Source organism: Diceros bicornis, chromosome 7 (assembly GCF_020826845.1).
Source record: "Diceros bicornis minor isolate mBicDic1 chromosome 7, mDicBic1.mat.cur, whole genome shotgun sequence".
In the NCBI taxonomy this organism is placed as follows: Eukaryota; Metazoa; Chordata; class Mammalia; order Perissodactyla; family Rhinocerotidae; genus Diceros; species Diceros bicornis.
Window position 1 is genome coordinate 25,896,655 of NC_080746.1, and position 14,114 is coordinate 25,910,768.

The 14,114-nt window shown below is 35.8% G+C and overlaps 1 protein-coding gene across 5 annotated transcripts in view; it reads right to left on the bottom strand.

Annotated features, from left to right (window-relative positions):
- ZC3H12C (zinc finger CCCH-type containing 12C) overlaps window positions 1-14,114 on the bottom strand; it is a 66,487-nt gene that overhangs the window by 23,267 nt on the left and 29,106 nt on the right. For all 5 annotated transcript variants that reach the window (XM_058545261.1, XM_058545262.1, XM_058545257.1 and 2 more), the window contains one exon: window positions 9,233-9,978. In XM_058545261.1, the coding sequence (XP_058401244.1) occupies window positions 9,233-9,978 (746 nt within the window). The remainder of the gene's footprint in view (window positions 1-9,232; window positions 9,979-14,114) is intronic.

Sequence of the window (14,114 nt, forward strand, 5' to 3'; positions counted from 1 at the left end):
GAGAATAATAATAATATAATAATAAATATTTATTGAACACTAAATTATTAATACACCCAGGTGCTCAGCAAATATTTGATGACTTGATTTTATTTTTTTCCTCAATTTTTAGGCCTGATTATATATAAACCATGTTGGACATATGAAAATAGATTTTAAAGAACTTTTTTTAACAAAATGGCTTTAAGACCTTCTTCACTAATGTATTTTTCAATGTCTAATGATCGTTAAAAAGAAATTCTCTTACATCTATCCTATGTTTCTTAAGCAGGGAGAAAAGACTGCAGCTGGATATCATTTTCAATATGGAAATGAGAGTATCTTACTTCCTATCATTGTAGTCTACTTCAAGTTCATACCGTGTTTGAGAACCTATAATTAATTCCATGTGCTGACTCACGGGCATTTAGAATTTTTTTTATACTGAAGCATCACAATGATTGGTTGACCGATGCCTATTTTCTCACTCTTGTAGCTAGTCAACTTTATTTTCTCTGATCTCTTTTCCAATAAACCAAGATCACCTTGAAGCTAAACCTAGTTGTCAGGATGCTAAATACTGAACATACCACCAGAAAACTAAATCCATGCTCCCTTGTTAGAGATCATTTAATCAGTGTTTATCAAGTTATATTCCAAACAGAAATTCCACAGTGTGGCTCAGAGGCCCTTCGAGGGAGCAGGGAAGAGAATTTCTAAGTGAGAAACACAGCCCTACCTAAACTCCCCGATTCAAACAGAACTCTGCTTTTGTTTGTTTTAAATACTGGGCTTCCATGCAAGGTTTCATAGAATGGTACTGCTTTAAAGGAAAAGTCTGAAAAATTGCCGATTTAGGACAATGAATATTCAATACCAAAATTACAATGGAAGTCTTAATATGAAATAGTTTAATATTACCCTCTAGTTGGTTATGGACATAACAGCAGCGTCGCCAAGAGAGTGAGTTTTGAAAATACGAAAGGGTAAGGAAGAAGGGCAATAGAAAGATTTTCTTGACCTTATAAGATCCATAACATGAAGCCAAAATTAATAACAGGAAGCACATCTAGCTAATCTGGATCCAAGTGGGTCATTAGTCTGAAGATGCTGAAGAGAACATCTCTGTTAAGTAGATGTAAAATGTCTTCAATGTTAACAAAAGTAGAAAACATAGACTCTAATCACTTTTTCCTATTTCTTATAATTGGGTAACTTTTCTCATTTCTTATAATTGGTAACACTAGTTAAGTGATCTGTAATTAACTTTATTCACATATAAAAGGATTACTTATGTTGTTTCCTAGGTTAGGGTTTAAATAAGCACATTTGGGATAAAAGGAAAGTTTATTGACCATTAGTCTATTAAAATTCACGATTGATGTCAACTAGAATTATGTACTTAGAGTTATAAAGAGATGCAGTGGAATATAACTAATATTTGTTTTCGGAAGACTCCGCACTGATGTAATTAAACAACAGAAAAAACTAGTTCTGATTCTTTTCATAGTCTCTAAGGATTTTCTTTTAAACAATAAGAGAAATGGGACACCCACAACTAACCTGTAAGTAATACCTATGACACTCACCTAGAGGGAAATTAAGCTGCCTTTTAATTAATGTTAAGCCCCTACTAAGTGGGGTCTAAAAAATATTCCACTGAGAGGCTATCTAATATAATATGAACCACATGTATAATTTTAAATGACCTAGTATTGCAAATTTAAAAAAGTAAAAAGCAGTTGAAATTAATTTTAGTAATATATTTCATTTAACTCAATGTATCAAAAATTATCATTTTAACACCTAATCAGCATAATAGTTATGGATATATTTCACGTATTTTGTACTAAATTTTCAAAATCTGGTATGTATTTTACATTTACAGAATGTCTCAATTTGGAGTAGACACATTTCAAGACCTTAATACCACATGTGGCTAGTCGTCACTGTATTGGACCACGCAGGCCCACTGCACATAATTTTGATAAACTTTTGTCGAGGGACCAAAAACAAATTTGAATAAACTTTGGCAATTTGTAGTCCCTCCTGCAGTCTAAACCAAACACTTGGACTAGGCATCTAGGAGGATTTTATTAACTATAAGTCAGTGCTGTACTTAAATAGCAAACAGGCAACAGAAAAGCAAACCCACCAAACAACTGTAGGTAAATTTGGAGGCTAGGCAAGATGGCCTTCAATATTCAAACTGACATTGAAAAGAGCTCTCAAGTTCATAAAAATTCACCAACCAGAGCAGATACATGAAAGGCTTTGTGTGTGTGTGTGTGTGTGTGTGTGTGTGTGTGTGTGTGTGTGTTTTGGTGAGGAAGATTAGCCCTGAGCTAACATCCAATGCCAATCCTCCTCTTTTTGCTGAGGAAGATTGGCCCTGGGCTAACATCTGTGCCCATCTTCCTCTACTTTTTTATATGTGGGACGCCTGCCACAGCATGGCTTGATAAGTGGTGTATAAGTCCATGCCCGGGATCCAAACCTGCGAACCCTGGGCCACCCAAGCAGAGTGCGCGAACTTACCCACTATGCCACCAGGCTGGCCCTGGCTTTGTGCTTTTTAAAAGATTAATCAGAAGATTAAATCCTATTTATACAGACTGCCAAACTCTGCTTGTATTTTACAAATATATGGGCTTAGCCCACTGTTCTTGGTAAAGGAAAGTTATCACAAGTTATACATTTCTCTGTCCATATTCTGATTCTAAAATCTATATCTGATTTCTGTTGAAACTTTAAGAAAATGACTTCCATGATTCACCTGGACTGCTTTTCTACAACCCAGTTAATACTCAGATTTGTACTAACATCAGCTGGTTTCTAACACAAAGCTTTTTTGGAGGTGGGGTAAATTGTCAAGTAAATAGTTGCTTTATTTCTCCATTCTCTGCCATTTGATTGGTATGCAAAAGCAACGATATTCTTCACCTTTTTTCCAGGAGTTTTTCACAATTTAACCTGTGCATGTATTTTCAAATATAAGTAGGTCTCCTTGTCTCCAATCTCAGTGTTCCAATTCTCTAAATTTCTCTATAGCGATCTTTCTTAAACGCAAATTGATATGCCATTTTTCCCTTGTTTAGGTTCTTTTGGTGCTTCCCTATCTCTAAGAGAGAGGAGATACAAGCATGGATCCTATTGGCTAAAAGTGGTCCAACTGAGATTATTAGCAAAGAAAATATTTATCCTAATGCTCTGCACACACATGCACCAATAAGGCCTACCTACCAGTCAGGAGATTTGATCTAAACCCAGAAACCTAGGTTCACTGAACAAGACAGAGGACTTGCAATGATGGGGGAGGGCAGAGAGGGTTATTTCAATAGTTTGTTCACATCAAAAAGACAAGACTGGTATGCTTAACTTCCATTCCACTCAACAGAATTTGTGCTACAGCATGATGTAGAGGTAGCAATGAGGCTCTGGGGTTTTTTCTTGTTCGCCACTCTTATTTTATACAATATTTGGTAGAAGCTCAAGTAGAATATAGAGACACAGTTAATTTTAACCAAGTTAGGCGATTAGGTCATGGAAGCATAGTGAAGAAATCAAGGACTTTTATGAATCAAAGGGGTCTGACACCCAACTTGTACTCCCATCCCCAATGGTCACAAGATTGTACTTTGTTAATATCACGACAAGTCATCTGAACCTAAAATGACAGGTAAATTAAAAGAGCACTGGATTAGTTTACGGAAAAGTATGGATTTAAACTACTGGATACATGTGGATAGAGACTAATTCTATACTCCACTGCTGAGCTACCTCAAGTTTAATGAAATCACAGACTTTGAAGAATGTAAAGCTACTTGAAGGAAACAAAAATCCCAGTATCATAAGAATTTCATTTCAGAAATATGATAAATATTAATTATATCTTCTTTCTGTGTCTATATCTGGAGTGTATATTTCATGGTATATCTATATTATCAAGTATCTATCCTATTAAGGAAAGAGGTCTATTTGCTAAATGACCAATTTGCTAAATTACTGAGAGGCTTTTTAAAGAGTGAAAATTAACTGCACCTTTTTGTCAGGATTTGTTAGTCCAGCTCCACTAAATATAAATGTCATTCTTTTCATATTTGAGAAACCAAGCACGTTTTGAACATTTAATATTTTATATGCAAAAGTCTAGGGCTTTCTCTAAACTAGGTTTCCCCTCTTTTCTATTTTTGCATACTTATATCCTGTTTGTTCCTATACCTAGCAATGAAATAGCTGTCACAAATTAGGCTAGACTAAGTTCCAGGTATTTGTCTGTCAATTTCTGGTGAATTGCTCGTTCAATAAACTTACCCAGAGCTTTTATCAATGGGGCACATTTTAAAAAGGATATTAGTGAGGGGCCGGCCCCGTGGCTTAGTGGTTAAGTGCACGCGCTCTGCTATTGGTGGCCCGGGTTCGGATCCCGGGCGCACACCAACGCACTGCTCATGGGGCCATGCTGAGGCGGCGTTCCACATACAGCAACTAGAAGGATGTGCAACTATAACATACAACTATCTACTGGGGCTTTGGGGAAGAAAAGGAGGAGGATTGGCAATAGATGTTAGCTCAGGGCCAGTCTTCCTCAGCAAAAAGAGGAGGATTGGCATGGATGTTAGCTCAGGACTGATCTTCCTCACAAAAAAAAAAAAAAAAAAGGATATTAGTGAGCTGAAAGTATAAGCATGCTCCCCCTAAGGCAACAAAGGATCCCACAATTTGGGGACTTATGCTATATAGTCTGGTACATGGCTTGTCCTTGGGCAATTTTGGAGTTACCCAGATCTAACAGCCCAAGTCTCCTTTATGAAACTGTAGAAATCATCACTGAAAACCAATGATGACATAAACTTGACGTAAAAATTAAAACATACCCATAGGTGGCCGGCCCAGTGGCACAAGCAGTTAAGTGCACGTGCTCTGCTGCGGCAGCCCAGGGTTCGCCGGTTCAGATCCCGGGCACGCAACGATTCACCGCGTGGAAAGCCATGCTGTGGTGGCATCCCATGTAAAGTGGAGGAAGATGGGCACGGATGTTAGCCCAGGGCCAGTCTTCCTCAGCAAAAAAAAAAAAAAAAAAAAAAGGAGGACTGGCAGATGTTAGTTAGCACAGGGCTGATCTTCCTCACACACACACACAAAAATACCCATAGGTCATAAGACTAAGGTGGACTGCAAAATTGCTATGTTTGTTAAACACTGAATAAAACACCTGGGACAACTAAGTTTTCATTACATTAGTTACTATATTCCAGCTCTTTAATGTAGTAATAACTGTAAGTTACTGAGCAACTATTACACGCCAGGCACTTGGTATTATCTTTAATTCTAACAACAAGGCTGCAAGTTAAGAATCCCCCTTTATACAATTTTGAAAACTGAGGATAGTTTAAACAATTTACTCAGAATCACAAAGGTAGTATGTAGAGAATTCAATTTTTAAAAAAAATCTATTTTGGTAATTTTAATAAAAATGCTTTGCTTTTTAATTTACATCTAAAGAATCATTTATATCAGTTCCACGGCTAGCATTTAAATGACACTAAAATATATTCATCTTATATAGAGAATATATCTGCTTGAGAGATCAGAAAGGAAATAAAATAGTACTCTAAACTCACTCCCACATTTATTTATTATAATTTATTATTATATGTATAAATTTATTATATAAGTTTGCTAAACTTATCATGAGTAGGAAATTAATTTCAAAAGTAAAAGTATGTTGTATTTTATGCAACATGAAATGGGTGAAATCTCTGCATTTTTGTTAAATTAAGATTTTGGATCTGAAGTAGATATGCATTTTTAAAGACTGCTACTTCATGTGGATCTTATAAATGGCAGAATATAAAAGTTTACTGTGAATTTTCATGAGTTCTGGTACTTTCAAAGTTATGGACATGGTACAATTTTTATTGTGACTGACAGTATAATGCTGCTATAATAAAAATTTCCTGTCAACTTGTTCTCTCCTGAAATGCCTGAAGCACTTCAGTTTAAGCGTCAGATTAAAATATATGATGGAGAGAAGAACTGGATCTGCATTGTCCTATCTTTATAGCAAGGGAAACAAGATGGTGCCAAAACAGTGTAGGGGTGGAAGTGCGTTTTCATAATTATATAAGAATAGATTGTTTGAAATGCCTTAATTATGCCATTTATTTTTCCTGTGGATAATTCTTACCATGTGGGATGAGTATAGATTTTTGTGTAAATTTCCAGTTATCCAAGTGCTTTTCATTTGCATTGGGAACTAGGTTCCAGTCATGTGAGCTGATGTGGGGCTGACCCAGCCGTAACATCATTCATCTAAATGATATCCACTTAAGAATTCATGTCTATGGGCTCCAGGTTTTATAAATCTCATGCTGTTTTTCCCCTCCAAGGTCTGTTTCTGCCTATCCAAAAGTGTCTTTACTCCACTGCCAAATTCTCCACTTGTGCCTTTCTTGTTTCCTCCTTCAGAACTTTGCTTCAAAAATAAAACTCATTTTATTGTCTCCTCCTCTCCTGTGGAAACTCTTTCCCCGTCCTCTTAGCTTATATAGTTTCATTGTTAAAAACAAAATTAAACAAAATCCTGCCACAACTCTTCTTCCTCTTCTTTCTTCCCTTCCTCTGTCAACTTTCTAAAATAAGAGTCTAGATCTATTCCTTCATTTCTTAACATCCTGCAACTGGGCTTCTATCTTTAATAGCATATGGCATTCTTGAAGACAATGGGCTTCCTGGCTGTCAAGTCCTCTGATCTTTTTCAGTACAACCCACAGGATATTCTCTCCTTAAAGCTCCTTCTTTGCGTTTGATGGCATTTGTACGTCTCTCGGTTTTTCAAGCACTATGGTTGTTTCTAACACTACTGTTTTCCACACTACTCTTTCCCTGGATCGTCACTTTCTTCTACCTCTCGACCTGTAGATACTCAACACTTTTCGTGCTAAATGGTTCTCAACACTGGCTACGCATCAGAAATACCTCGGCACTTTAAAAAAATATAGTCATTTGGGTTCTACCATAGCCCCCTTGCATCAGATTCTCCAAGAGCAGAGCCCTGGAAGATGTATTTTTAGGAACCCCTCTGGTGACTTTGGCACATGGCTATGGTTGTAGGTGTTCCTCCAGGACCTGCTAACTTCCCTCATACCTCTCTCCCTTGGTGAAATCACGGTGTTGTGGCCTTACATATTATCATTCTACTAAAGGTAACTGTTCACTAGTTCTGGATTATTATAAGAAAAAAAATCATTCTGTGGCCAAGTCGGGAAAAGATTAAACAACAGAGAGGTTATTTTACTGAAGGGCTTCTCAAGGCCACATGTACACTTCATACCCCCATGACATTCAACCCTCTCTTTACTCCATTAGAAAGGGTCGTCTGTATCCAAATTGATCTTCTACCTCCTATAATCCACTTTAATCCCACTGCCAGATTATCAGTGTAAGGCACAGCTCTACTCTTGATATTCCCCTTCTCAAAAATCTTCAATTACCTTTGAATTAGAGCCAAGTTTAAATTCTCTAGCTTGGCATTCAGGGCCTTTTAAGATCTGGCATGAACCTTTTCAACTTGTTTTTTATTTTTCATTATACGATGAAAGTGTATAGACTTTGAAGTGAGACATATTTGGGTTTGAGTTATGTTTTACCTTGGGCAAGTAATTTAAATCCTGAAAGTCTCATTTGCTTTTATTTATTTATTTTTTGTGAGGAAGATCAGCCCTGAGCTAACATCTGATGCCAATCCTCCTCTTTTTGCTGAGAAAGATCAGCCCTGGGCTAACATCCGTGCCCATCTTCCTCTACTTTATATGGGATGCTGCCACAGCACGGCTTGACAAGCAGTGCGTCGGTGCGCGCCCGGGATCCGAACCTGTGAACCTCAGGCTGCTGCAGTGGAGCATGCGCACTTAACCACTATGCCACTGGCCCGGCCCGTCATTTGCTTTTAAATGAAAGAAAGATAATACTGCTTCCACCTGAAAAGGTTATTTTGAGGATTACAAGTTGGTCCTTCTCATACTCTATTGCTATCACCCATTAAAAACAGTGGTTTTCCAGTTTCAGTATGCATCATGATTAGCAGGGGTAATTGTTACAGAAGGAGAGGCCTGGGCTACACCTTGATCTGGACTTGGTAAGTCTGTGTGTGGACTTGGTAGGTCTCTAGAACCCGCTGTCCAATACGGTAGCCACTAGCTACATGTGGCTATTGAGCACTTGAAAGGATGGTTAGTCCCAATTGAGATGTGCTGTAAGTGTAAGATGCCTGATTTTAAGACTTAATATGAAAGGAATAATGCAATTTTTTTATTGATTATATGTTGAAATGGCATTTTGGCTATATTAGCCAAAATAAAATATATTACTCACATCAATTTTACCTGTTTAACTTTTTAATGTAGATACCAGAAAATTTAAAATGACGTGCCACACATTATATTTCCATTTAAAAGCACTGCTCTAGAATATGCATTTTTAACAAGTTTCCCAGATGATTCTGTGGTAGGTATCCTCAGATCACCTTTTGAGAAAGAATATATCAAATTCTAAGCTTTCTGAAAGAACTGATGCCTTTACACATCTTCACATCCCCACAGTGTTCTGAACACTGTGGGCAGTTATCGCCATACTAACTGAATTTAGATGCACTTGAAATTTGGAGACATCAAAATTCATAAAAAAAATTTCATTAGAAGTTTTGCTTTTGTTTTTTTGTCTTCAGTTCCTAAATAATTATTTGGAATTACATTTCTTAAATGGAAAAAAAAATTTGAAACTACAACTTTGATTGGTTCCCAAACCAATAAAAATAGTTTATTTTTTAAAAGAATTGGGTTTTTTCCCTATGGTTATTTGACTTCATGTAGAAATAAACGATTCATCTGACTAGATTCTAAAGTTGTTGAATATTATCATATTCAAGTTCTTGATTTAAAACTAGCGCTTAACACTAGGCCAGAAACATACGCTAATTTTTATACCATAGTAATTTAGCCACATGAGGAAAAAAAGAGACATGTCTGGGGGAAGGGGGTCTCTGTTTAGGGATGAATGAGGTGAGAATGGATGACCACTCTGGAAGTGGAGAAACAGAAAACTAAGAGACACAATTAGAAACACGTAAGCTAATGTTGGGATGCAGAATAATCTTGACTTTAATGACTGTTAGAAGAGAGAAATAGTCACAAAAGTGGAAATACTTTTAAAAGATTGTTTGGTAAGAACAAGTGAAGATTTTCCCACTTACCTCATTGCCACATTGCTGCCATCGATAACCACTGGTCTCAGGTTTTCCCCGTCATCGGTTACCATCTCTTGCATTGGAGATTCAGACCGCTGAGATTCCAGGGAAGATGTTTCCCGCATTATACTGTTAATTGTACTAACAGTTTGTTCAGCCTCACTTTTATTTCCAAGTTTGACAAGTTCTCCCAAAATGTCATTGATTAAAGCATCGGTACCAAGTTTGTTGAGCACAAGCTGAACCTGTTCTTCAGAATAGCCTAACTTAAGTGCAAACTCCAGCTTCGTTTGGTATTCTCGCACCACATCAGGGAGTTTCTTCACTTCCTTGGATGTAGTCTGGGACTCTTCGGGTTTAAAGTCTTGCAAAATTTCACTGTGTTTGAGTATGTGAGGCTCTAAACAGGGAGACCTAGAGAGCGGTCTGTGAGTGAATAAGCATGGCTCTACTGAAATGCTACTCAATTGTTCTGACTCATTATCAGAATTTGCGCTTTCTTCAGAGTCCCCAGAGCTCACATTCTCTTCAGACACGTCTTTTCCTTCCTTCCCGGAATTAACTTTATCCATTGTCGGTTTTTCTACCATTGACCAAGATACAGATGTGCTTAAATGTGGGTCAGTGCTCTCCACATAAAGGTGGCCTAGGTCATGCCCCAGATGATCCTTCAAGCCCATGAAGCTGTTACATGTACTTGACTCCACTTTGCTGTTTTTTCTGTATTCCTGAATGCAAAGCACTCCGTATTCCTACAGAAAAACATAAAATATTTAGAATTTCATATTTACTGTGTCATTTCTGTTTCAACAAAGAAGTTGCAAGAGAATTACCGAACTATTGAACACCTACTTTGTGTTTTCTCTACATCTGCTCATCCTCCCTAACACCCTTGCCAAGACAGTATCAGGCCCCGTTCTTCAGGTGAAGAAGTTAGGAACTAGAAAGGCCACGTAATCCAAGGCAACAAAGTAAGTAAGAAGTGGGACTGGATTTTTATACCCAGTTTTTTCTGACTCCAGAACTCATGCTTTTCCCCCTATATCATGCTGCTTCTCAACCTTGATGGAAGAGATTTTCCCACTGTTACGTTTCTAGAGTGACACGTAGAATATTATCAAAAAAGCTTGTTTTAGATATGCTATGACAGGTTATACATTTTCTCTAAAAGAATTCATAAAAATTTGTAAAAATTCTCTTAAAGAAAACGTTGTATGGAATAAAAAGGAAAACTAACTTGTAATTGAAAAATTATTCATTTGGATCAAGCTTAACAGTAATTTAAAGATGTTCCCAGGGCCGGCCCCGTGGCTTAGCGGTTAAGTGCGCGCGCTCCGCTGCTGGCGGCCCGGGTTCGGATCCGGGGCGTGCACAGACGCACCGCTTCTCCGGCCATGCTGAGGCTGCGTCCCACATACAGCAACTAGAAGGATGTGCAGCTATGACATACAACTATCTACTGGGGCTTTGGGGGAAAAAAAAATAAATAAATAAAAACTACAAAAAAAAAAAATAAAGATGTTCCCAAAGTAATTTAGGTATTGGGATGAAAGAGCACATATTCTACAATAGCCAACAAGGAATAAAATAATTACAAAGTGAATTATATTCCATCAGGGATGAATAGTTTTGCCCTAATAATCTTTATTTTGTGAATACTGAATGCAGTAACAGAATACAAATTTTAACATTATGCTACCCTTATTAAGTGCCAGGGACACTGCAGTCTATTTCATTCCAGGGGAGAAAAAAGCTGTTTTATTCTACGCACATTTCTAGAAAGCAGAGAAATGAAATATTTCACACAAAATTAGCAGCAAATAAGTACGCTGAATAAATAATGTTATCTTAATTTCTTCAATTTTATGGTAGAAAATATTTCTGTATTATATCAGATTATTATGTGCATTTGGTTAGAAAGTCATCTTTTCTCCTACTTTCCCCAATAGGAATGCTTTTACTGTTTAAAATGCTTTTGCTGGTTTACTATTTTCCTTAAAGTCTATTGGGAATAATTGTTCTTTCTCTACCACGAACAAGTTAGAAAAATAAAATTATCTCTCCTGTGCTTCATTGTATGAACTATATTCACATCAGTAGTTTACTTATTAAGGCAATTCCAGTATTCTATGCATGGATAACATCAGTAAGCCAGTGGTAGCTCAATTTGAGACTGTCATAAAACACCTATTTAAAAAACCAAAAAAAGAAAATTGGAAAACATTTTATTCTAAAGCTCTTCAACATCTTATTTACACTAGAAAGGAGCTATTATGTAAATGTTAAGAGAAAATGCTAAGTGATTTTCTGGAAGTCACACATTTGAATGCATACTTGGTGAACTTATTAGAGTGAAGTATTTCTACATAATGAAATAAATTATATTAACTATGGTAAATACTAGAGAAGAGACATGGAATCTTTAGCTTGACAACAATACACTTAAAATTCCTTCAGTGTAGAACTCCTACACACTTCTACAGGAGTTTCTTCAGGTTTTATTCCTGGAGAAGACAGATCACTTTAATATCATTGTTCTACTAATAGACGATTCATTAGTTTTAAAGAAACATCAAACTCTCCTGGCTCCTGATTGCACAACTGATAAAAAGAAATATTCTTTAGGAGAGCTCTATATACATCTGTTCCACTATGAAGCTGCATTCATTTCAATTTTTTTCTATTAATATGGATATGCATGAGCCCAATTATTTAGAGTTAAAGGAAGGGATTTTTGAAAGCAAATCTTTATACCCCACGATTTATTAACTACTGTAATATACTGACACCATAATGCAAATAACAGATCACAACAGCATCCTAATAAAGGGATACAGTTAAAAGAAAAATCTGCACTGTGGCCTTCGTAGAGCTCTCACCAAAAGTATCTTAAACAAGGAAAACCTATTGGAAGCTGGGCTGCCTGGCAACCAGAAGCTGGTTGCTAAGCTGCACTCTTTTAACATGCCATCATGAATGCTAGCACAGTGAAAGAATAATTTGGTATGAACAAAAGCCTATAAAAGAGACTGGGACTTAAGTGCGTCTGGTTTACCCTCCGAGAACAATGCGGCTGCCAAACCAATCTGGAAGCTCCGACATCATTGTTCTGTAAACCCCACAATCTGCTCTGACTGCAGGAAGTGTATTTAATGGGCAACATTTTTGATCTCCCCTGAAAAGTTTGGGTTTTGCATAAGTGCTGTTGTGAGATAATTCTTCAAGATAATGATTCACTGACCAAATCCCTGAATTGAACTAGGAAATATTATTTTAATATTGAGCTGTAGTGTTTTTCCTTTGGACTGTTTCAAACAAGATGAATACCTTATGAAAATACAGCCAGTGGGGAACATTAGAATGAAATGTTATGTTTCAAGAATCAGTGAAATTATTCTTAATTTTCACGTTTTTCAAAGAAACAAAACCAGAGACTGTAAAGTTTTTAAACTGAAAATTACCCACCCTGAAAAAGTATTTAAATCTTTCTATAAGACTTTCAGTCTAATATAAAAACTGTTGATGACACTATGTAAATCTGCTCTGCTATATAATTTTTTAAATGGCTGTAAGAAAATAGGGAGAAAAATGAGATCATCAGTTGTTTGCTTTTTGTAATATTAAACCAGATGAAACTTACTTGTATACGAATGTATTCAGTGAATATCACACACCTTTAACTTGTGATAATTCATATAATTTATATATACTATTTAAATAAAAAGTTTACAATAATTGGGCTACTATGATTTTTAATACTAAAAATAAATGTAAGCTTGATCTACCCTACTTTTTAAAAAATTAACATCTAATTTTATTAGGCAAAATAATTTTTCTTGTAAAATATTCTCGTTGAACTTTTTTTCACACTCACAGGACTCTTCATCTTCCAGATTTCATTGGTTACCTCAGGGAAAGTTATCCAATGTCATCTCGTACTAAACAAGCAGTTAAATAATTTTTAGTTCCTATAAATCAACAGACTAAATATGAAATAGTACAAATAAGAGTGAATAGGTTCAACTACCAGGCATATATGCCACATATATTTTCTCAATCACATAGTACAAATTTGAAATAACCTTATTTGTATTGACCCAAAAGGTAAAGATTTGGTTTTTAAAACTTTAATCTCTGAAATGTTTCCTTACCCATTTGTAATTAGTAAAAGATTGCCCTGACTTAATATGGCACTTAAGGGAAAAAAAGGAATTTCGCAATATCTTGAAATCATTCAATAAAAAACTAAATGCTAGTCTTAAGATTTAAAAACTGGTAAAATATTTCATAGTCTCTAGTACTTGTTAATGTAGTTGAGTGTGTAAAACTTAACAAGGAATTATTATAACAAATCTTAGGACAAACAATGGTATATGATCTTTATTTTTGTTTAGTGCCTTTAAAATGATCAATATAATTTTGAAAAAGAAAAGATAGCAGACTCCAACAACATCAGAAAATTTATTACACATAAGGTAGAAAATAATTTCTCCTTAATTTCTAAACTATTTACTAGACTTTTAAGTTTGGCATTTACTCAGATGCAAATGTATATAAATATTCTTTAAATTAATCAACTATTAAACTTTTTTCCTCATTTCCTAAAGAAGCAGCATAGACAAAGTTTCACACACAAAGTAGGTCAGTGTTTATACTCCCATAGTTATCAAAAAACTCCAAGAAATATGGCTTAACTTTTAAGCTTTATATCAGGGATCCATTGTAATTGGCCTTTACATACAATATTCATGAACACAAGAAGTATTGGGCAAAAATATAATGAGCTGAAACATTTCTACACTTATGAAGCTGTAGATTCCCTCCAGATATTGCATTGGAAACTAAAACAATTGTTCTTGCTAAAAAGTGTAATAAGTTAAAAATCCAA